A 24821-nucleotide genomic window follows, 5' to 3' on the forward strand; every position below is an offset into this window, starting at 1 on the left:
GAGACAGGGAGACACAGAATCGGAAGCAGGCTCCAGGCTCCGAGCTGTCAGCACAGAGCCCGACGCAGGGCTTGAACTAGTGAACCATGAGATCATGACCTGAGCCAAAGTCGGACACTTAACCGACTGAGCCACCCAGGTGCCCCTATAACAGCATTTCTTTGCACCAAATGAAAGTAGGTTAACTTGAATGTTGATAAAGGTTTTTCTTGGGCATTTTATCAAGTATGACTTTTGGATGGGCTTAGTATGGAGTTTCCTTCCTCTACTTGTTCTTTTTTTTTTTTTTTATTTTCCATTTGGCATAGCTATCCTTCAGTGCCCAGAATTTTTTGAAGCATTGAATTCCCAGAATTGAGAAGGGCCAATTTTCCATGTTTTCACACCAGTGTTGCTGTCCAGTATCAATTTTGAAATGATTTTTAACTTTGTCATATAGTAAAGACATACCTTGAAAATGGCACTGGGTAGTTGTCTGTTAAAGTGTGTGATCAGGTACTTGACTAGCTTCTGACCTTCTTATAAAGGTGTTTTCACACGACTCTGCTCTCTAGACGGTGTGTGTTTTCCTTTCTCTCTTGCAGGACCTGGAGTTGCTGGCTACCTTACTGCAGGGACATCCTCGTCAGTCATGTCCAACCTGCCGCCTCCCGTAGACCACGAGGCAGGCGACCTTGGCTATCAGAGTTGACACCTTTGTGAGAGACAGTAAATGCTGACAGGCCAGTGCCCAGTCCACATTCCTCCAGCTGATACGTTGAAACAAACTCTTACTGCCTTTCTCCTGGTTTCATGACAGTGTTATTCCTTTTTCTATAAATATATTTTTATTTAGGGAAAAAAGTCAGTGATTCTAATTGTATCACGTTGTAAGAAAGCACTCTGTGGATCAGCCTAAGTGGGTACACAAGTTTTTTTTCTTGATGTATGTAAGCACATTCTGTTCCTTTGTATCTGTTTACAAGACTGTGAATCAAAAAGACAAAACTTTCTTCCTAGTTTTTATAATGTTTTTTTTGAATTAGCGTGACTGTGGGGTTGAACTGCAATCTACAGAAATTGGACTAGGTCACTTGTCCCCGGAAGACAATGTTTCCCTCTCCTGCATCGAGTCCCTGTGGCTGTCCCCCTCCACCGTCCAACACTAGTAGGCTTCATCCTCGTGCCTGTTCCCCGGTATCCTCTCCCCAATCATTAACCTTCTGAGAGCTCACAGTACATGTCGGTATGTATAACTGACTTTACCAAATTGAATGAGAAAGGAGCTTGTGCAAAAAAATTTAAAAACGGATGTCAAGATGTTATGTAAGAGATTAGTGTAATTGTGAAATGTTCTATACAGTATCAAATATATAAAGCTTTCTATATTGAATGTACATTATACAGATCATTCATATGTGTACATAAAATTTTAAAAATAAAGGGAATTGACTGCTTTGTTAATGAGATATATTTGTTCTAATTTAATGTTTCCCTTTGAGGATCTCCTGCTTTTTTCTAAGACAGATCTAGTATTAGGAATAAACACAAACGCTCCCTCGCGTTCACAGCTCCTCATCCAGACAACTACGTTGACACATCTGATCATTCCCAATGCCCTTTGGTAATATTTCAGCCACATCTAAATTTCCAGAAAGTAGCATTTCATTTATTTTCTATTTAATAATTCAGGAATGGGTGAGGCTAGTATTACTCTAATGGGTGAGACACATTAATTTCAACGTTTTTTAAAGCGAGAGAAATTTAAAGTGAGAGCATATTTCAAATAATACAGATCTCAGCACATAGGTCTCCTAGTATGATCATAAACTACAAGAAAATGAAAACCTGTAAAGAATACAAACACTTCTTAAAGAATGACGAAATACCCACACCTCCACATTGCTTTTGAAAGCAAGAGCCAAGTTTATTCCATAGTTGATGTGTAACAGCAGAGTGTAATGGAGACTTACTCCCCCGATAAGTCTCTAATTCAGACTTTTGCATCATCTCTCAAAGGTTATAGAGTAATATACCCATGCACATATTTTAATATACAACTGTGGTTTTAGTTTCTAGGCAATACTTGTCATAAAAATATGTTCACTAAAAGAAATTGTAACAGCTAACTTAGGAGTATGTGGTATGGAAGAGCACAAATTAATATATTTCCTTTAAGTACTAGGAGAACATAAATATTGTGAGTATTTATGATATTTAAAGGGCTATTTAAATTAATTCACAATCACTGATAGTTAAGTAATAGCTCATTCTTACTGACCATTGGCTGTATGCCAAACATCCTGTAAACTCATACATACCTAGTCTCATTTAATTCTCAGAACAAACCTATGGGCTTGATACTGATAAAATCTTATCTTCCAGGTGAAGAACATGGGCTCAGAGAGGAAAAGCAACTTAGCAAAAGTCACACAACTAGTAAGTAACAGAGTAAGAAATCAAAACTACTTAGACCTGACACCAAAGTCTGTCCTGAGCCATGATCCTAACACAGCAGCAATCTGAAGCAGTATGTAACTAGGAAAACTGAGAGGTGGTTTTTTTTTTTTGTTTTGTTTTTAAACATTTTTTATTGTAAACCAAAACACAACTACAGAAAATCTCGCTGAACAAATTCGTCGTTAAAAAGCAAATCACCCTTGAAACTACCATCTATGTCAAGAACTTTGCCAGCCTCTCCAGAAGCCCCTTCATGTGCCCCCATCAAAATCACAGCCACTCCCTTCTTCTTGAAAGTGACCACTTTAAAAAACAAAACAAAAAAAAAGGACCACTTGTCTTATACTTCCTTGTGTTCCTTTGTAGTTTATCACCCAAGTGTACATTCCTAGGGTTTGGTCTTGCATTTTTCCTTCTGTTAATATATTTTTGAGTCTTTTTAAATCTTGTGGCTCCCTTTCCATCTGCCTTTTCCCTATAACTTTGTTGAAGGCCCTGAGGCCGTTGGTTGGTTTTCCCAGTCTTGAGGTTACTGATCACACATTCCTAGTGCAATTCAACTTATTCCTCTGCTCTTTGCATGTAGAGGCTTGATCAAACTCTGGTTCCATTCCTTTGGCAAGACTAGAGGGGGGCTTGGTTTTTTTTTGTTTTCTTAGAAGCACATCATGCCTGTAAGACATGTGATATTAACAATAAGGGAATCTCAGTGTGACTAGATCCATTCATATACTGGGAGTTATAAAATGCTGCTATTCCACTTAGTAACTGGAATGCTTTTATAAAGAAATGCTTTCTTGCAAAAAAAAAAAAAAAAAAAAGCAAATATGTTAAGTGGGACTACATCAAACCAAAGTTTCAACACAACAAAGAAAACATAAAAAGGCAACCTACTGAACGGTGGAAAATACCTGTAAATCATATATTCAATAAGGAGTTAATGTCCAAAATAATGTGGAGAACTCAGCAAAAAATCCGATTAAAAAATGGGCAGAGGGTCTATATAGACATGTCCAGACAAGACCTGTAGATGGCCAACTGGTACATTGAAAAGATGTTGAACATCACCAATCGTCAGGGAAATACAAATCAAAACCACCGTGAGCTATCACCTCACACCTGTCAGAATGTCTAGTATCAAAAGGGCAAGAAATAACAAATGTTGGAGAGGATGTGAAGAAAAGGAAAATCCTTGTGCACTGTTGATGGAAATGTAAATTGGTGCAGGCACTGTGGAAAACAGCAGAGAGCTTCCTCAAAAAATTAAAAATAGAACTAACATATGATCCAGCTATTCCACTCATGGGTATCTATCTGAAGGAAATGAAAACACTAATTGAAAAAGATACATGCACTGTGTTCTTTGCGGTGGTATTTACAATAGCTACAGTATGGAAACAACCTAAGTGTCCATCAGTGGATAAAGGGATAGAGGGGATGAGGTGTTTATATACAGTGGAATATTACTTAGGTGTAAGAAAAAAAAAATGAGATCTTGCGATTTATGACAACACAGATGGACCTTGAGGGTATTACCTTAAGTCATGGAAGTCAGACAAATACCCGAAGATTTCACTTATATGTGGAATCTAAAACAAATGAATAACACAAAACTCATAGACATGGAGCCCAGATTGGTGGTTATCAGAAGGGAAGGAGTATGGGTAGGCAAAATGGGTAAAGTGTTAATTGTATGATGATGGATGGTAACCAGATTTACTGTGGTAATCACTTTGTAGTTTCTACAAATACTGAATTAGTATGTTGTATAACTGAAACTAATCTAATGTAATATAACAATTTTACCTCAATAAAAGAACAAAAAAAAAATGCTTTCCTTTATGTGCTTTGTCACCCAGTGGCACACGTCATATGGGAAAGGCAGGATGAAGGCTTAATTCATTTCCTTTACTCATCAGCTTTCAAGATAATGAATCTCTTCCCTGTCATCTTCTGAAGGTGACCAATTTTGTTTGTTTTTTTTTACTAACACCATTATTGAAGCATTTTTTAGTATCATAGATTTAAACATATTTGCTGTTCTTCAATCCTTTGCTGTTATAGACATACCTTGTTTCATTGTACTTTGCTTTATTATGCTTCACAGATACGGCATATTTATTTATTTATTTATTTATTTATTTATTTTTTCCCCAAATTGAGCGTTTTGGCAACCCTGTGTCAAGAAACTCTTGGCACTATTTTTCCGATGTTGTTTGCTCACTTTATGTCTCTGTCACATTATGGTAATTATTGCAATATTTCAAACTTTATTATTATATTTCTTTGTAACTGTGATCACTGATCTTTGCTGTTACTATTGTAATTATTTTGGGGGAAACATGAACTCTTACTATGTAAGATGGCAAACTTAATAAAATGTGTGTGTTCTGGCTGCTCCACTGATTGGCTGTTCCCCAGTCGGTCCTGGGGCCTCCCAATTCCCTGAGACACAGCTTTATTAAAATTAGGCCAGTTAATAACCCACTGTGGCCTCTAAGTGTTCAGGTGAAAAGAATAGTCACATGTCTCTCACTTTCAGTTAGGAATTAGAAATGATTAAGCTTAGTGAGGAAGGCATGATGAAATCTGAGATGGGTGGAAAGTTAGACCTCTGGCACCACAGTTAGCCAAATTGTGACTGCAAAGGAAAATTCTTAAAGGAAATTAAAAGTGCTGCTCCAGTAAGTACATGAATGCTGAGAAAGAAACAACATTATTGCTGATATAGACAAAGTGTTAGTGGTCTTGATAGAAAATCAAACCAGCTGCAATAATCCCTTAAACCAAAGCCTAACCCAGAGCAAGACCCTAACTCTTCGACTCTGTGAGGGCTGAGAGGTGAGGAAAAGTTTGAAGCCAGCAAAGGTTGGTTCGTGAGGTTTAAGGAAGCGGCCGTCTCCATAAGAAGGTGAAGCAGCAGGTGCCGATGGAGCAGCTGCAGCCAGTGACCCAGAAGGTATGGCTGAGACCGCGAATGAAGGTGGCTGCACTAAGCAACAGATTTCGAATGTAGGCAAAACAGCCTTATGTTGGAAGACGAGGCCATCTAGGACTTTATAGACAGAAGTCAATGCCTGGCTTCAGAGCTCCAAAAGACAGGCTGACTCGGTTAGGGACCAGTGCAGCTGCTGACTTTTAAGTTGAAGCCAATGCTCTTTTACCATTTGGAAAGCCCTTAAGAATTACGATAAATCTACTCTGTGGTCTGTAAATGAAATAAGATCTGGATGGCAGCACATCTGTTTGCAAAATGGTTTACTGAATATTTTAAGCCCACTGTCGAGACCTCCTGCTCAGAAAAAAAGATTTCCTTCAAAGTATTACTGCTCATTGACAATGCATCTGTTCATCCAAGAGCTCTGGTGGAGATAGACAATGAGATTAATGTTTTCATGCCTGCTAACACAACATTCATTTTGCAGCCTGTGGGTCATGGAGTAATTTTGACTTTCAAGTCTGATTACTTAAGAAATATATTTATTTTGTGGGGAGCCTGGGTGGCTCAGTCAGTTAAGCTTTCGACTGTTGATTTGGGCTCAGGTTATGATATGCTTCATGGGATTGAGCCCCGCATTAGGCTCTGAGTTGACAGCGCGTAGCCTGGTTGGGATTCTCTCTCTCCCTCTCTCTCTTTGCCCCTCCCCTCCCCAGCCCACATTCTCTCTCTCTCTCTCTCTCTCTCTCTCTCTCTCTCTCTCTCTCTCAAAAAAAAAAATAAATTTTAAACAAAAGGAAATACATTTTTTAAGGCTCTAGCTGCCATAGATAGTGATTCCTCTGATGGATCTGGGAAAAGTAAATTAAAAACGTTCTGAAAAGGATTTACCATTCTAGATGCCATTAAGAACACTTACAATTCCTGGGGAAAGGTCAAAATCAACATCAGCAAGAGTGAAAGAAGTTGATTCCAGCACTCATGGATGACTGAGGGGTTCATGACTTTGGTGGGAGAAGTAACTGCTGATGTGGTAGAAAGAGCCAGAGAGCTAGAATTTGAAGTGAAACCCGAAGATGTGACTGACTTGTTGCATCTCATGATGAACTTGAATGGATGAGGACTTGCTTCTTAAGGATGAGTAAAGAAAGTGGTTTTGTTGAGATTAATCTGCTGGTGAAGATGCTGTGAACATTGTTCAAATGACAACAAAGGATTTAGAATATCTCATAAATTTAGTTGATGAAGCAGCAGCAATGTTTGAGAGCATTGACTATAATTTTGAGAGAAGTTCTACTACAGGTAAACTACCGTCAAACAACATCTCGTGCTGTAGAGAAATCGTTTGTGGAAGGAAGAGTCAACCAATGTGGCGAAGTTCATTGTTGTCCTTTTTTTTTTTTAATTGTTTTTACATTTATTTTTGAGAGAAAGAGAGACAGTGTGAGCAGGGGAGGGGCAGAGAGAAATGGAGACACAGAATCTGAAGCACGTTCCAGGCTCTGAGCTGTCAGCCCAGAGCCTAACATGGGGCTCAAACTTGTGAACCACAAGATCATGACCTGAGCTGAAATCGGCCGCTTAACCGACCAAGCCACCCAGGCACTCCCATTGTGTCTTATTTTAAGAGTTAGCACAGTCACCCCAGCCTTCAGCTATACCACCCCGATCAGTCAGCAGCCATCAACATTGAGGCATAGCCCCCCACCAGCGAAAAGAGTACAACTTGCTGAAAGCTCAGATAATGGTTAGTACTTTTCGGCAATGAGGTATTTCTTTTTTTTTATTTTTTTTAACGTTTTATATATATTTTTAGGAGACAGAGTGCAAGCAGGGGAGGGGCAGACACACACACACACACACACACACACACACACACACACACACACACACATCTGTAGCAGGCTCCAGGCTCCTAGTTGTCAGCACAGAGCCCGACGCGGGGCTCTGAACCCACGAAGGGCAGGATCATGACATGGGCCAAATTTGGACGCTTAACGGACTGAGCCACCCAGGTGCCCCAGCAATAAGATTTTTCTTAATTAAGGTATGTAAATTTATTTTTACATAATGCTGTTGCAAACTTGATATTACAGTTTATTATTATATATTACTATATATATGTTATATATACTATATATATTATATATAGTATAATGTAAACATAATTTTTATATACACTAGGAAACCAAAAAATTCATTTGACTCATTTTGTTGTGATGTTCACTTTATTGCAGTGCTCTGGGACTGAACCCCATAATATCTCCAAGGTATGCCTATATCTTTATTGAAGTTGTAAATGTCCTGACTTTGCCAGTGGAAGCTTCTTCAGCCTGGTTCCTTGAGTCCCCTTTTCTTTCGTTTTTTTCCCCCCTTAATGTGGTAGAGTACACATAACATAAAACTTATTATCTTAACCATTTTAAGTATACAGATAAGTATTATTAGATCTATTGATAATGTGCAATCGATGGTGGTAATAATCGTAAGTACCCAAGTCAGCAATTATAAATAACAATTTTTCTCATTCTATTTAGGATCAGGAATGGGGTAAAACAAACCACGATCCATCTCCAGAACTCTTATCACCTTCTAAAACTGGAAGTTTATACTCATTAACTGATAATTCCTCCTCCCCCCAGCCCCTGGCAACCACCATTCTACTTTCTGTCTCTGTGAGTTTGACTATTCTTTAAAAAAAATTTTTTTTAATGTTTATTTTTGAGAGGTGGGGGAGGGGCAGAAAGAGAGGGAGACACAGAATCAGAAGCAGGCTCCAGGCTCTGAGCTGTCAGCACAGAGCCGAACGCGGAGCACGAACCCACAGACCTCAAGATCATGACCTGAGCTGAAGTCAGACGCTTAACCGACTGAGCCGCCCAGATGCCCCGAGTTTGACTATTCTAAGTATCTCAAGTGGCATCATATAGTGTTTAAATTTTTGTGAATGGCTTATTTCATTTAGCATAGTATCTTTAAGATTTGTTCATGTAGCATATGTCAGAATTTCCTTCCTTTTTAAGAAGCTGAATAATAATCCCTTGTATGCACATGCCACATTTTCTTCATCTCTCTATCAATGGACGTTTAGGTTTCCATATTTTAGCTATTGCAAATAATGCCACCATGAACAACTTGATTTTAAAATGGGCAAAGTTCTTAAATAGACATTTCTCCAAGCAAGGCATAGAAATGGCCAATACATACACAAAAATGTGCTGAGTCACTAATCAGGGAAATACACAGGGAATGAGCCCTTTTAGTAAACCTGAGGATTATCACCAGGTGGCTGGAGAATCCCTTTCAGTCCAGAAATGCTGTGATTCCCTTTTCTGATCTTAAATTCCATTATATGATGGAATGTCCCTAAATACCTAGGCTTTACGAATAAATATTTTATTTATTTATTTATTTATTTATTTATTTATTTATTTATTTATTTATTTTTAGAAAGCATACATGCCCGTGTGGGATCGGTGGAATGGCAGAAGGAGAGACAGTCCCACGCAGTCTCCATGCTCAGCGTGGAGCCCAACACAGGGCTCAATCCCACAACTGCTCAGCGTGGAGCCCAACGCAGGGCTCAATCCCACGACCCAGGGATCATGATGTGAGCAGAAACCAAGAGCTGGAGGCTCAACAAACTGAGCCACCCAGGCACACTGGAAAAAAAATGCAGATAAAATCAGTCTATTTCTGGCAACCTATTGACTAGGAATTTAATGGCCTACTTGAGTTTTCAGGAACACATGGCCTCCTATATGGTATAAACACTTCAGGGCACCTGGCTGGCTCAGTGTCTAGAACATGTGACTCTTGTCTCAGGGTCATGAGTTCGAGCCCCACATTGGGTGCAGAAATTACTAAAAAAGTATATAGCACTTACCTTTGACCAGAGGAAGTGTGAGCACAGAATGCAAAGACTCCTTTGAGCTTGTTTACTTATCTATAAAATAATGTTGATAATTCTTAATCCATCCTTCACAGGGCTGTCGTGAGGACTGAAAATACGTCTGTGAAAAGACTCTGGGAACCTTGAGGCATATCGATGGTGGTAATAATCGTAAGTACCCAAGTCAGCAATTATAAATAACAATTTTTCTCATTCTATTTAGGATCAGGAATGGGGTAAAACAAATTCCAACGACTTTAAGGTCTACATAAAATCATTTGTAATTTTTTATTAGTTTTTGGAAGTAGTTCTGTTGCTAGGTAAGCCCTAACTAAAAAGCAGCTACCGTGGCTCCCATATCAGGGATGCTGTGCTACAGTCTTCAGTCGGCAAGATCATCGGTTTCCCACAGTAAGAATACATTTGTCCCTGAGCCGTGGCTCGTTTGCCAGCAGATGAGGTCCAAGAGGCCAGACCTAGAGAATGACTTAAAAATTTGCTTCCAAGTTGAGAAGAATGCCGGACAACAGAGTGGCATGAAGAGTTGTTTGTGAACTGAAATACTGACCATTTACACAGTCAAGCCAATCTCATTGTCATATTGATGAGAGACCATAAGGCAAGCTGAGGGCAAACTACAGGCTAGCACACCCCCGTCCCCCCAAAAGGGGGGAATATGTGTGACATTCCTCAGGTACTCTTGGCTGCCCAAGAACAAAGGAAAGGGAAAAACAGATGGTTAGCTGATAGAGATCAGAGTCCTACAGGACAGGAGTCTCCATCAGTTCACAAATATCTTAGTAAATTACAAGAAAAAGGCAATCTTATCAACAGCCTAATCTCCAAAAACTTACAGACTCAGCTTCCTGGAGCCCTAATATCACCCTCTCCTCCACAATGATGTAGGGAACAAAGGCAAGAAGGAAATGGCGGATAAAATTAAATTTCCTTATAACCTGCAGCCCATTGACAAATACTTGAGTCAAATACAGAGTCTGACATTTCTCCAGGAACTCCCTACTGGTCCTAATGTTAATGCCACACTAGAGGAAAAACAACCTTAGCTTGACAATAGCAAGGCCTCAGGTATCTTAAGAGTCCTTTTTAGCATATCAAAGTCATTCTAGAAGCCTGCCTTTTGTCTTTTACCCCCCCCCCCCCCCCCCCCCCCCCCCGCCAACTCCATTGGATATAACCAGGTACTCTTTACTACCCCAGTGCAGCTCTTTCTGCCCACGGGTCCTGTCCCTGTGCTTTAATAAAATCACCATTTTTGCACCAAAGACGCCTCAAGAATTCTTTCTTGGCCATCAGCTCTAAACCTCCCCCTCCCCCCTCACCAATCCAGAACCACATCAGGGCCATCTAGGCTGCAGTCCTGGCCCTCACTGTGTGATCTCTCATCCTTAACACTTCCCTTACAGTGCTGTTCTGTAGCTAAGAGATAATGGATGTAAACACCTGATATAGTGCCAGCCTCTTAGATGGGGTGGTGGTGTTGGGAGAAAACACCAGCTTGCAGACCCAATCTGCCCTAGTTAGATTTCTGACCCTGGGCATCAGTTTCCTCTCTAAATTGCCTGGGTTGGTCCGTCAGGAGATATTTCACTCTTAGGAATCTAATGAAAGGTAATATAAGCCCTCTTTACAAAAATGTACAAAAGGACATATTTTTTAAATATTAGAGAACTCAGTCCCACTCTAACCCCGGATAAAAAGCCCAGAGCTGGATAGCTTCTAAGAATTATGTATGATATTGTTTCTTACAAGTAACTGGGCTTATCATGACACAGACTGTCTTTGTCCTCTACTATGGAATCTGTCCTAGTCATCAGCGCTTTCCTATTACTAGTTTTTTACTACGTGTGTTTAATATGTTACTCAGCATTTAAAGCAAAAAAAACTTCACATCTGAAGTTGACCGTCCACTAACGTCCAGATTGAAGGAATAAAAGGTGAGGCCAGTTTACTGTGGGATCCAGGGCCCCATAAATACAGTAAGTAGGGGTGGCCAGTTTAAAAAGTTTGTTTCTCCGGGTGCCTGGGTGGCTCCGTTAGTTAAGGGTCCAACTTCATGTCATGATCTCACGGTTCGTGTGTTTGAACCCCAAGTCGGGCTCCGTACTGACAGCTCACAGCCCAGAGCTTGCTTCTGATTCTGTGTCTCCCTCTCTTTCTGCCCCTCCCCAACTCACACTCTGTCTCTCCCTCAAAAATAAATGAACACTAAAAATTTTTTTTAAAAAACACCGTATTTTAAAAAATAAAAAGTTTGTTTTTCCACCAAGCTTACCAAAGATGTGCACATTTTCATCATTTTTACAAAGCCCCAATTTAGGGAAATAATTTAGTAAGAGAAGAGAAAGTACCAGAATTGTTAATGGAAGTCTCAGTTCCTTATACAAATAAGAATCAATGTTTAAGCTTACATTTTTTTTTAACATTGAAAAGGTATATGGTTTGTCTAACAAGATTATGTGGTTACTGTGTGTGAAGAGTTTTCAGTTATTCTCCAGTCTGCGAGGAACGTTCGCCTCACTCCCTGGCCCTTGCCAAGTGGTGATGTCTGTGAGCAGGAAAAGAAGAACCCCATGCCCTCACTTTCTTTATTTCAGGGAAAATTTTATGAAAATGTGACCTGAGTCAGTGAAGGAATGAGTCATTTGTCTTTAAAAAGAAAAGTCATAAGCAAGTAATTCTGCAAATACCTACTTATGCATAAATTTGGAGAATTAGAGCTTAAACTCAAACCCCACTCTCACCCTTAAATATTTTGCAGGACTGAGAACAGCCCTCCATGTACATTTATCCAATTTCCAAGACAGGAAATGGGAGCGTCTTTCCTGGCTTTAAATGTGGGAGTTGTCCAGACAGACATCGTTGTCAACCCTGAAATGATCAAGATGAGTTCAGAATATTTATGTACCTCCTGTGTTTAGAGCAGGAAACGTTATCAGGTGCTACAGAGCTGTAGACACCACACCCTTCACTCTTAAGGGGCTCAGCTTGGTCAGACCTTAGATTAAGTGCCAATAAGTACATCCCCCAAGGCAGGATTTTAAGCAGGAGTGAGGCCAAAACAGGAAAGAAAAAGGTAATTTGGAGAAAACAGTGGAGAAAGAAGAGAACATTGGAAAAGAAAGCTATCATATTTAATACCCTTAGAGATAAACATTACATGCACAAAACAAAAGGAAGCCACTGTAAAAAACATTTTTTTCCCAGAGAAAAATCCTGTGTTACAAAACAACAACAACAACAACAACAACAACAAAAAACCAAAAACCCAAACAGCAGAAATGAGAAACAATGGAAGCCCCTGAGAGATAATGTTGCAGAAATTTCCTTAAGAAGCAGAATAAGCAGAAACAGATGGAAATAAAGGACACAAAGTTAAAGTAGGGGATGGCCAGTCCAGGAGGCCCATTATCAAAAAAAAAGAAAAAAAAAAAAAAAGATCCAGAAAGCAATAGTAGTTTTGAAAAGGAGATTTGTGTCCCACCAAAATTCCTATGATGAAATCCTAACCCCCAAAGTAATGGTATGAGGAGGTGGTGCCTTTGGAGAGGACAAGGTCTTGAAGGTGGTGACCTTATAAAGGGACCCCAGAGAGCTCCCTGGAGCTCTTTCTGCCACGTGAGAACACAGTGAGAAAGCAGCATCTGGAAACCAGAAGCAGGGTCCTCCCTCACTGCTGAATCTGCTGATCCCTTCATCTTAGACTTCCAGCTTCCAAAACTGAAAATTAAGCCACCCAGTTTATGGTATTTTGTTATAGAAGCTTGAGCTGAGTAAGGTGGGTGGAGGACAAAATAAAAAACTCAAAAGCATCCCCAGAAAGGAAGAGTGTGCCACTGAGTATCCAGTCTAACAGATGAAAATAAACCCTTACAAATGCACATCATTGTGAAATTTTATGATAGGAAACAAGTTCTTATAAACATCCAGGGTATTGCAGGAGAAGGAAAGAACATTTCTTAGAAAGGAGCAAGAATCAGAATAGCACTGGATTTCTCAATAACACTAAAAAAAGACAAAGGGGTGATGCCTTCAAAAATCTAAGGGAAAAGTGATTTTCTCACCTAGGATTCTAAAGCCAGCCAAACTCCCAGTTAAGTGAGGGGACATCATTTAGACATTATCAAACACACCAGCTCTCAGATTTACTTCCCAGGAAAGTTCTGTAAGAAGGTCCTAAAAGATGTTCTCCCCCAGAGTGGGATAACCAAGAAAGGAAAGGAGGGATTCTCTGAAAGGTCGTGAAAAGAGATGCTGAATCAAGACAAGAGCTGGCAGCTGACTTAGAGTACAACCAGCCAAGCCCAACCCAGCCCTGAGCAGGTCAGAGACTCTGGGAACAAATTCTTCAAGAAGATGAAGTCTCTGTGCTTGAACATACTGAGAGGAAGGAGATTGGAGGAGGTGAACAGCAGAAAAATCTCTGTGGTGCGACATGGTGAGGTAAGGTTCTGACTGGTACTTCCATAATGATGATACCAATATGAGTGTATTAGAGAATGAGAGAATGGATGTGTGTGAGAGTGTATGTATGTTTGGTGGGAAGAGAAGATGAAAGACAATTGAATCTTCTAAATTCAGAAGTCAATAGATGATGGCTAAAGCAAAAAAACAAGAAAATGAAGGAGTAGCAATATAACAGACTGTATACGAATAGTAGTGTTTTATCAAGGTCATGTTTCCCGAGTGTAATCATTATACAGATAAGTGCCACGATGTCTGCAACTAACTCAAACAGCGGAGAGAGAAGAAAGCAGGCGTGAATCTAGGTGCGGTATATGGATGTGCAACATGCTCCATAAATTTTCTCAAGATGTGAGATGTTTTCAAAAAACCTGGGACATCAGTATTAGTACAATTGCATTACTTAGAAGAAGATAGCTATGCTTATCAATTAAAAGTTTTTAAGGGGCGCCTGGGTGGCTCAGTCGGTTGAGTGTCCGACTGCGGCTCTGATCATGATCTTGTGGTTGACGAGTTGGAGCCCCGCATTGGGCTCTGTGCTGATGGCTCGGAGGCTGGAGCCTGCCTCAGGTTCTGTGTCTCCCTCTCTCTGTCTGCCTCCCTCCTACTCATGCTCTGTCTCTCTCTGTCTCAAAAATAAATAAACATCAAAAAAATTTTAAAAAAAGTTTTTAAGTGGTTGTGCATGGGATTAGGAGATGAGTGTATTGGAGCATGGGAAGGAGAGAGTGCTGTGCTTCATGACTAGCTTTGAATGGGGATTTCATTTTTTTTTTTTTTTAACGTTCGTTTATTTTTCAGAGAGAGAGAGAGTACAAACAAGGGAGAGGCAGATAGAATCCGAAGCAGGCTCCTCACTGTCAGCACAGAGCCTGATGCAGGGCTCGAACTCACAAACTTCGAGATCATGACCTGAGCTGAAGTTGGGCGCCTAACCAGCTGAGCCACCCAGGTGCCCCTGATTTGACTCTTTAACTCTGATATACACACCTTTTATTAAAACCTGAATTTTAGGGGTGACTGGGTGGCTCAATTGGTTGAATGTCTGATTCATGATTTCGGCTTAGGTCATGATCCTAGGGTCATGGGATCAAGGCCTACGTCAGGTTCTGCACTGGGTGTGAAGCCTGCTTAAGATTCTCTCCCTCTCTTCCCTTCCTTGGCTCATGTGCTCAAACTCTCTCTCCCAAATCAAAAAAACAAAAACAAAAAAGAAGGCCGAATTTAAAAATATCAATGCATATTAAGGGAAACTTTAAAATCAGCAAAACCAAAACTTTATAAAAGCAGCTTTTGTACATACAAACAATGGTAGAAAAAATACTGTCTGCCACAACAAAAAGAAACACTAAATATTTAGGCACAGCCTTAACAGGAGATGTGCTAGATTTACCTGATGTCTGTCTGACCCTCTACTGAAGCGCGTAAAGGAATTCTTGAACAGAAAGACACATCTTCTTCCTAGTAGGATGATTGATGAGTGTAGAAGTGTCACTTGTCCCTAAAGTAAACTTAATGCAGTCTCCAAGTCCCAACAAAATGATTTGATGGCCTATTTGTAAGAAAACTATAGAAATATGTGAAAGAAATGGCTAAGGACTTCCTCAACCAGATTTGAAAGCTACAGAAAATTAAAACTGTGAACAAAAGGCCAACTGAAACAGTCCTAGGAGGAAACCCCATATCTGTTGCACGGCTATAGCCTGTGGACAGCGAGATCTAGGGACAGAGTCTCAGCCTGGCCACTGCTGCCCAGAGACTGCTGAGTCTGAGCCCCTCTCCATCTGTCGCACCCACTCTGGACATGGCACATCCGGTCATGGATACAAATGACCTGCTGCAGAAGGCCATTCTGGCCGAGCAGGCCGAGCGATATGATGACCTGACAGCCGGCATGAAGTCTGTAGCCAAGGAGGAGAGGAATCTTCTCTCAGTTGAGAGAGGGCAGAGGGGGCTCGATCTCACAACCACGGGATCATGACCTGAGCCAAAACCAAGAGTTGGATACTCAACCGACTGAGCCACCCAGGTGCCCCAACTTTTTACTTTTTTTAATGTGGCACTAGAAAATTTTTAATCATGTGGCTTGAATTCTGTTTCTCTTCCCTCTTCCTTTTTGAGGATAGGCTGCGGGTGGAAGTGTAACCTGAGTTTGGCCAACCAGAGTCTCCCCTGTGCCCAAGCAAGCACAGCCAGGACAGAGGAAGGTCAGAGGAAGGGAAGCCACAGCTGGGGTGCTCCTCCAGATGTCTCAGTCTCCCAGGTCCACACCCACCGAATAGGTTCCCTTTTTGCTTGCATTAGCCAGTCTCTTTCTGGTGTTTACAGTCAAACACCCTAACGGACTTGATCAGGAAGCGGTCCCTGGTGTATCTTGTTACCACCGAAGTCACGCAATTGCTGGGCAGTTGAGTCTTTATCAAGCTCTGCAGGGGATTCTGATGCTTAGCTAGAGTTGAGAAGCTTAGCTTTAGGTCTTTTAAAAAGCATCTGTATGGCCAGGGAGCAACCATGAGCCTATGTTATCACAGTTCTGATTTAGAGGTTAAAGGAACTGTCTGGGATCCCTGCCCTCCTGCAGCTGGAAGAATTCCGTGCATTTAACAAGTATTCATTGAGGACCTGCTATGCATGCTCCAAGCATTGTCCTACACAATAAGGATAGAGCAGTGAGCAAAACAGACGAAAACCTCTCTCTGCTAAAGCATACTATTTAGTGGGGGAAGCAGGGACAATAAGCCAAATTAAAAAAAAAAAAAAAAAAAGAAAAGAAAGAAACATTATGTGGTGAAAGTTCTAAGAAGAAAACCCAACCAACCAGGGAAGGGGATAAGGAGTGTGTGTGTGTGTGTGTGTGTGTGTGTGTGTGTGTGTGTTGGAAGGGCTTAGAAATTTAGATGGGATGTGGTGCCAAGGTGGCTCAGTCCGTTGCATCCGACTCTTGACTTCGGCTCAGGTCATGATCTCACAGTTCTTGAGTTTGAGCCCTGTATCAGACTCTGTGCTGGCAGCATGGAGCCTGCTTGGGATTCTGTCTCCCTCTCTCTCTCTCTGCCCCTCCCCTGCTTGCTCTCTCCCTCTGTCAAAATAAATAAAAATGAACTTAAAAAAAAAAAAAAGAAATTTAGATGGGATGATCACAGAAGGAAAACGAAGAATGTCATGTTTTCAGGAAAAGAGCAAGCCTTGACAGTGTGGGCTGGGGAAGCGCTTTCTAGGTAAATAGAGAAGCAAGTGCAAAGACCTTGAGGTAGAACCTTGGGCTTGAAGATGACCTCGAGTTCCTGAATTGGGCTACTCCCAGCCTGTGAGGCTGAGGCTGCTCAAGATTTCTGGGTGCTGGAAGCCGCCACTGAGGAGAATGGGTGGGCAGGACTAGGTGGTCCCAAAGGATGAAAGGAGGGGAATGGTGGGGTCAGAGTTCTGTGCATGGAGTTGGAGAGACTGTGGCCTTAATGACTTTTTCTACCTTGTGTAACTTGGTGTGTCATTTCAGAATTTGCATTCACTCTTGTCAATTTAAGGAATCTAGAGAGAATTTGGAGAAGTAAGCAAGCTTCTATAGCAGATACTGCCTGTGGCCAGAGGGCTGCCCTACTACATATACCCAGAGTCCTCCTTGCTGAAGAGGGAATCTAAGAGTCTCACTGGAGGCACTATGCAGGAGCTAGGGTGGCTTTGATCCCTAACCAGGAGCACCTTATTTCCAATGTACCATCTAACTCTGGGCAGCATGTGGAGATGGGCAGTTGAGGTCCACACCTGTCTGTCTGTCCAAGTGGACTGGGCATATGTACCAAGGGACAGATAGCCTGCTAATAGTTGGGTTTTTTTCTTAATGCATGCAAATGATCAAAAATAAAACTAGAGTAGCCTAATTTCCCAGGAGTAGATGGAGAACTTTCCCTTCTACACCAGGAGGAAAGTTTTGAATGGGAGAAAACCCAGGAAGCCTCTTTTTCCACACTCTTTTCTCATGAGAGGACCCTATAATAAGAAACAAATATTTCTAACTTAAAAAAATCTAGGATACTGGAGAAACAGCAGAAGGCCAATGAGCCTGGTGTGGGGTAAGGGAAAAAATGGTAGCAACTGAAGTCAGAGGTAAGGGCTTGGGGGGGAAGAGGCATCTGCAGTCTCCATCTTCTCCCATTTAAAAAGTGAAACATGACTTTTCACCCAGGTGGTATCAGCCATCAGCCCAGTGGGTGAAAGGGTGCTTGCTGCTAAGGTACTGTCCTGAGAGAGAGGCAGAACTCTGGGATAATCACCCTTTATTTGGATAATCACCCTTTGTTTATTCAGGTAGTTTTGGTGAAGATAAGGTAGAGAAAAGTCCTTATTTCATGGAGCTTATGACAACCAGACACTTAGATTAGAATGTTTGTGGATTTTCTTCATGACAATGAGAAATACTGAAAAAAAGAGAAATAAAAATATTGTGGCAGGATCACAGACCCTAAATGCTCTTTGCCCTGAATTAAGTGAGGATACTTCCCAGAATCCTGTTTATCTGGAAACTTGGAAATTCTAGTGATCACCAACAGTGGTTTTATTTTTCTTAGGACTCCAGACTTCCCTTTGAACTGAGAGTTGGTCACAGCACTCTGGCTGATTAGATTGGATTAGAAAGCAGGAAAACTTAAAAAGTAAGTGTGTGCATTCCTTTGGATTGTCAAATACTCATCAAACATTATTTCATCGCCTGATTTGCCCAAACAGCTGTGCACCGCCCACTGCTGGGGCACCGATGTCCTCTCCAGCTACCCATAACCCATTCTGGGGCTGTGTTCATGGGCCGGAGCTTAAATTTCTGCTCTGATCTGTTTGCAGATCTATAAATAAATGTTTTGCCCTATCATCAGTTGCAAATCAGGGATCATCCGTGCTCATTCATTCATTCATTCATTCATACTTTTGAGTACTTAATGGAGGCCAGGCATGGTTCTAGGGACTGAGGGGAACCCCAGTGTATAAAATAGGTGAAATAAGTGACTATAGGAGGGGAAAACTGGGGTTACATGTGTGCGAGCATGTCATAAATAAGTAGACACGAAATATGTTAGGTGTTAGGTCCTGTGAGAAGAGAGCGGCAGAGAGGTGGAGAATGACAAAGCAGGTGCTGCTAACTTGTTTGCTAGGGTGACTTTTGAATAGGCATCTGGAAATCTCAGAGTAGAACTTTTCAGGCAGAGAAAACAGTAAGAATCAAGCGTCAGAGGTCTGGCAGGGGTTGCATGTTGGAATAGCAGATAGGAGGCCATGATGGAGGGAGGGAGCCTAGGGGATGAGTTCAAATGGTGTCAGGGAACGAGCTCAGATGAGACCTTGTAGGTCATGGCAAGGACTCTAGATTTTATTCTAAGTGAGATGCAAAGCCACTGAAAAATTTTGAGAGGGTCATGCTGGCTGCTGTGAGAACAAACTAGAAGCCCAATCAGGAGGCTACCACAGTAATTCAGGCAAAAGAAATGGTGGAAAAAGACATGCAACAAACACTGGCCCAGAGCGCTAATAGGAAGGAGCCTGCTGATTGGTCTGCACCCCCTGTATTCTGCTCCTTGCGGAGGGATCATCAAATGTCTGAGGAAGAGAGAGAGATAGTATGAGTGGGGGAGGGGCAGAGAGAGAGGGAGGCACAGAATCCAAAGCAGGATCCAGGCTCTGAGCTGTCAGCACAGAGCCAGACGTGGGGCTTGAACTCAAAAACTGTGAGATCATGCTCTGAACCCAAGTTGGACGTTTGACTGAGCCACCCAGGTGCCCCATAGCAGACATTTTCTTTTCTTTTTTTTTTTTTTTCCAGACATTTTCTTAAATACATTTCACTTTATAATATCCTTTAAGACCTTTACTAATTTGAATACCTTCAGAAGCCTGGGTAAAAAAATGCCTGCCTTCTGAACTTCTCAGAAACTGTTGTAGCTTAATTCACAAAAGGACGAAAAACGTGGTTGTTTTGTTTTGGCTTTTTTGCAAGCCCTATCAACCTATTAAAGTATCTACATGCCACTGTGGACTTTGCTGTTTTCACCCACTTTAGTTCTCTTGGACAGAAAGTGAGTATGGAAAGAGCTGGGGTGATGCAGACTTCGGGGAAGCCTCCGTAAGTAATCGCAGTTTGATGAAGAAATCTACTTGTTCACAGACTTTCTGCTGTATGTTTTGAAGGTAAAATATCAACACCAAAGAGATCCTTAACTGGCCACTCCCCTGGACAAGCACTGATACGCCTTCCGTGACCACTTTTGTATGGAGCCTCCTGGGAACTTCCCTGGCAGGCTGTCCCCGAGGTCCCTCCTCCCCGCGGCTGACCACATGCAGATCTTGGAGAGGTCATGACGTCCGGCACTGCCTGGTGAGCGCTCCTCCTTCCCTGCCATGTGGTTATTATGGAGGGCAACTTCTCATTTCGAACACCGAACACCGTGGATGGCAAAGCTGGCTGACTGCCCCTGGGCATACGGCCACAAGGCAACTCCCAGGGACAGCCTGAGGACGTCCTAGAAATGGCTCTGAGTTTCCATGCTGAGTCACCATGGCTGAGGCAAAGTATCCCTCGATCTTTTCATTCTTTGGAGACTGTAATTTTCCTTTTCAAAACAACCCTTACCATTCTTTATAATACTTTATCTAAATAAATGGTAGGGGAGAGACGTGAATATGGATCACATGGAGTGACTTGGCTTAGGGATGGTTGTGTTCATGACAGACATAAGTAAAAATAGATGAACTAAGTCAACCACCAATTGAGACCATTTTCTTCAAAGGCATAGGAAAAAATTATCACAAAATTGTAAGTATCAGACATAAACCTTTAATTTTTTTTAAGTGTATTTATTTTGAGAGAGTGAGAGCGCACGTGTGCACATGGGGCGGACGGAGAATCCCAAGCAGGCTCTGTCCGCACTGTCAGCACAGAGCCCACCACAGGGCTCGATCTCACAAACCCTGAGATCATGACCTGAGCCAAAATCAAAAGTCAGATGCTTAACTGACCGAGCCACCCAGGCACCCCAATCCTGATTTCTTCTAAGTGACATTTAAAACTAGAAATAAGATTCGATAGCTTGGGTTATTTTATCTCCTTCACATGAGGATATCTTATAAAATATTGTGGTTCAGAATATCCAAGTGCTTCTACATGGCTTTAGTGATGGTCACAATGAATGCTCAGAAGGCAAGGATTGAAGTTAATCCCCTGCACAGAAAGAAAAACTGAGGTGTAGAGAGGTTAAGGCTCAAAGGCAAATGTTTAGGAGGCCCATGTGACACACAAGAATCAGAGCCAGGTCTTTGTTAAATGCCTGCTCCCCACTCCAAGAAGGCATTTAAATAATCTCTGGACATCAATAAATGTTTGTGATGTGTATGCTCATATAACAGAGTTTTAAAGTTTTTAGAAATAAAAATACTTTCATTTGAAAATTTAAAATTTTACCAATATTCCAGTGGCATCAAAAGGTAACAAGAAACAGGTGAAATTGATTTTAATAACATTTTACTTCAGTCACAGGCATACCTTAGAGATACGGTGGGACTGGTTGCAGACCGCAATAAAGTGAATGTGACAATAAAGCAAGTCAAAGGAATTTTCTGGTTTCCCAGGGCATGTACACTATACTGTACTCCATTAAGTATGCAATGGCATTGTCTAAAAATCAGTGGACACACCTTTATTTAAAATATTTTAGGGGGGCACCTGAGTGGCTCAGTCGGTGGAGCACGTGACTCTTGATCTCAGGGATGTGAGTTCGAGCCTGACAATGGATGTAGGGATTACTGAAAAGCAAAATCTTTAAAAAAAAAATACTTAATTGCTAAAAAATGCTAACCATCATCTGAGCTTTCACCGAGTCACAATATTTTTGCTGGAGGAGATTCTTGCCTCTATGTTGGTGGCTGTTAACTGCTCGGGATGGGGATTGCTGAAGGTTGGGGTGGCTGGGAAATTCCTTAAAGTAAGACAACACAGTGAAATTTGCTGCATTTTTCTCATGAACTATTTCTCTGTAGTCTGTGATGCTATTTGGTAGCATTTTACCTGCGGAACTTCCTTTAGAATTGGAGTCAAATCTTTGAAATCCTGCTGCTGCTTTATCAACTAAGTTTATGTGATATTTTAAGTCTTTTTTTTTTTTTTTTTTTTTTTTTATCATTTCAAAAATCTTCCCCAGGAGTAGATTCCATCTCAAGAAACCACTTTCTTTGCTCATCCATAAGAAGTGAGTCCTCATCCAAATTTTATCATGAGATTGCAGTTCAATATAATAATAATGAAAACATCTGTAATATTGTGAGAATTACCAAAATGTGGCAGAGAGACAAAGTGAGCAAATGCTGTTGGAAAAATGGTGCCGACTGACTTGCTTGACCACAGGGCTGCCACAAACCTGCAAATTTAAGAAGTGTAAAAAGTGAAGCACGATTAAACAAGGTATGCCTTATATCTACATTTTATCATTTCAATATGTAATCACAACTTAAAAAGTATTAATGAGGGATTTTACCTTTTTTTTTTTCATAGTAAGTCTTTAAAATTTGGTATTTTACAGTGACTCTGTTTCCTACTTTGGATTCTAAATTTTCAACTAAAATACTTCCTCCGTGTTTAGATTTCATAAAATTTACATTTGAAAAAGTAAATTCACATACCCAAGTTATTATAGGCATACTTAAAAGTTTTCCAGTAACTAAGAATCAATAGTTAATTAAACTTTAAAAAACCTAAAGTTCCTCAGTGGCACTCAGCATAATTCAAGTGCTCAAGAGGTCCATGTGGCCAGGGCCGCTATATTGGGCAACACTGATTTAAAAAGCTGCAAGAATGTTTGCTTAGGATTTGATATTAACAGAATGGCATTCAGAGCAGACGGTTTTTAATCTCTCGAAACTAACTTACTTTCTTGTAGCTTCACCTATCCACTGTTCTCATCAACAGAATTAAAAATTTTGTTAATTACATTTTCTTATAATATGCCATGTTTTCTAGTAAGGTTTAAACTGCATTCAGATTTTATGTATAAATGTTTTCTGTTGAATTATGAAGAGGCTTATCTGCATTAAATGACTCCTGCAGCTCTCTCCAGTGCAAACACTGTAATACTAAAAGTGTTAACCCAATCCCTAAACCCAGTGTTAAAAAGGACACCAATATGTTTTTTACAGAACAGTGACTCCTTGGATATTTATCTAAATGGAATAATTTCTGAGAATCCAAAGGTGAAAATATCTTTATGCCTATGCAGTTTACTTCATTATCTCTTTACAAGCTGAATGTTTTAAAAATAAATGCTGAATGCTTAGGTGATAGACTGAATGATGGCAGCTATACAATTTCTTATTTAACTTAAACCCATGTGACCCTTAAAATGATAAGACCCACTGATCAAAACAGATGCTCAAATCTTTACTGAAAACGAGCAGTTAATCCTGTGCTCAAACTGGTGCAAAAACAGAATGAGGTGCAAATGCTGGTGCTCGAGAAGTCTGTCTGGAGGTGAGATGCCGCTGCCTCCTACACCTTGGACCTCATGTCTCTGGCCTGGTCCCGCAGCTCCAGTGCCGCGATCGAGGAGAGGTGGACTTCATCGGGCCCATCTGCTATGCGCAGAGCTCGTGTTAGGGCATACCTGGAAAAACAAAAAGTGCAGGGATGGCAGGAGTTATCAAAGAGAAACCTGCTACTTTAATGTCAGTCACTCTGATTCTAAGCCAGGACTATTCATTTTTGAAATCTTGCCAAGACGGTGATGAGAAAAAGCACAAAGAAAATCAAGGAAAGTAAGCCCAAGGGCTTGGAAATGCCATTTAAAGTTCTCGCACTGGGAAGAGGAATCTTAAGTGGCCCAGTGCAATGGCTTAATCTCAGTCTTGGTTTGCTTTAGGGTTCTAGAAGTTGCTAGACCTAAGAGATACCTCAGGTAAGCCACAGGCAGTGAAGTTAAATATGTACCACTTCTATATGTAGTACTATATATTTAGTTCTTTCTTATGGTTAAAGATTTCTGGGAAAAACTGGTGGGGCACCAGATTCTCCAGTGTGCGAGAGAAGGTGGCAGGGGGCTGTGAGGTGCAAGGCAATGGAGAGTGTTCCTCGGCTCCCAGCCACCAGAATCTGGACCTGAGATGGTCGCTGGCCTGAGGCATCCCTGCGGACGTGGCAAACAGACCTAAGGACATACTTACGCCCAGCTCTGGGCTCCCTTTGCCATCTGTGATCCTGTGTGATCCTACTGGTTTCAGGGTGAACCCCTATGCCATTTCCTCGCTAGTCCACGAGCCCCAATGTGCCCAGTGAAATAATTGTGATCCTAAGAGCAACCATTTATTGCACCTATATTACCTCATTTAGCTTTGAACTATACTTTTAGTGTCTGTATTTTCTTCTTAAACAGTGTCGGCAGCTATAGATTTCTAGTCCCATTCCAAGCCTGTCAGATGAAGACGATTACTAAGAGACATCTACTCACATGGTAGCCAGAGGGTAGTCCTGGGAAACACCTGCGCCTCCACACACTTGGATCGCCCGGTCAATAATTTTGCAGACGGCCCGAGGGGCAGCCACTTTAATCATTGCAATCTGCATAAGCAAGATATAAGAAGGTTTCTCTCTTCGACAATATACAATGTGGCAGAATTTTATATAATCTGTATTTTCTTTGTGAAATGAGACAAGGGAACTTTCCCACATTAATTCATCACTGAAACAGGATCTTTGTTGGCATCCATCAAAGAGATCCGTTGTAATGCCACTAATGGCCATATTGCAATCAATACATTCTGGAATGAGAGATCTTTTCCAAATCATATTTTATTATTTATAACTTGATTGTTTCCAAAAGGATTTAAGGCAGCTGATAAATCACATTCATCACCTTAGGGATCATAAAAAAGAATTCAAGGGGCACCTGCTTGGCTCAGAGCATGCAACTCTTAATCTCAGGGTTGTGAGTTCAAGCCCCATGTTGGGTGTGGAGCCTACTTAAAAAAAAAAATTAAAAAAAAAAAGAATTCAAGAGCCTTCACTAATGAGTTCTCTTTTACCAATTTTATTGGCTTTTAGAATTA

At 41.1% G+C, this 24821-nt stretch overlaps 2 protein-coding genes across 2 annotated transcripts in view; one reads left to right on the forward strand and one right to left on the reverse strand.

The window, feature by feature from the left end:
* Positions 1 to 12709, forward strand: part of DNAJC13 (DnaJ heat shock protein family (Hsp40) member C13) — a 138227-nt gene extending 125518 nt beyond the window's left edge. Inside the window, exons 57-61 of the mRNA XM_030330402.1 lie at positions 585 to 2418; positions 4299 to 4398; positions 7615 to 7647; positions 9365 to 9440; positions 12049 to 12709. Coding sequence (XP_030186262.1) covers positions 585 to 691 — 107 coding nt within the window. The 3' untranslated portion in view covers positions 692 to 2418; positions 4299 to 4398; positions 7615 to 7647; positions 9365 to 9440; positions 12049 to 12709. The remainder of the gene's footprint in view (positions 1 to 584; positions 2419 to 4298; positions 4399 to 7614; positions 7648 to 9364; positions 9441 to 12048) is intronic.
* A 9553-nt stretch (positions 12710 to 22262) lies between these two features.
* The window catches only part of ACAD11 (acyl-CoA dehydrogenase family member 11), a 93828-nt gene continuing 91269 nt past the window's right edge, over positions 22263 to 24821 (reverse strand). Inside the window, exons 19-20 of the mRNA XM_030328936.2 lie at positions 24224 to 24333; positions 22263 to 23383 (exon numbers count right to left, since the gene is read on the reverse strand). Coding sequence (XP_030184796.1) covers positions 23269 to 23383; positions 24224 to 24333 — 225 coding nt within the window. The 3' untranslated portion in view covers positions 22263 to 23268. The remainder of the gene's footprint in view (positions 23384 to 24223; positions 24334 to 24821) is intronic.

The sequence above is a fragment of the Lynx canadensis genome, chromosome C2, assembly GCF_007474595.2.
Source record: "Lynx canadensis isolate LIC74 chromosome C2, mLynCan4.pri.v2, whole genome shotgun sequence".
Taxonomy (NCBI): domain Eukaryota; kingdom Metazoa; phylum Chordata; class Mammalia; order Carnivora; family Felidae; genus Lynx; species Lynx canadensis.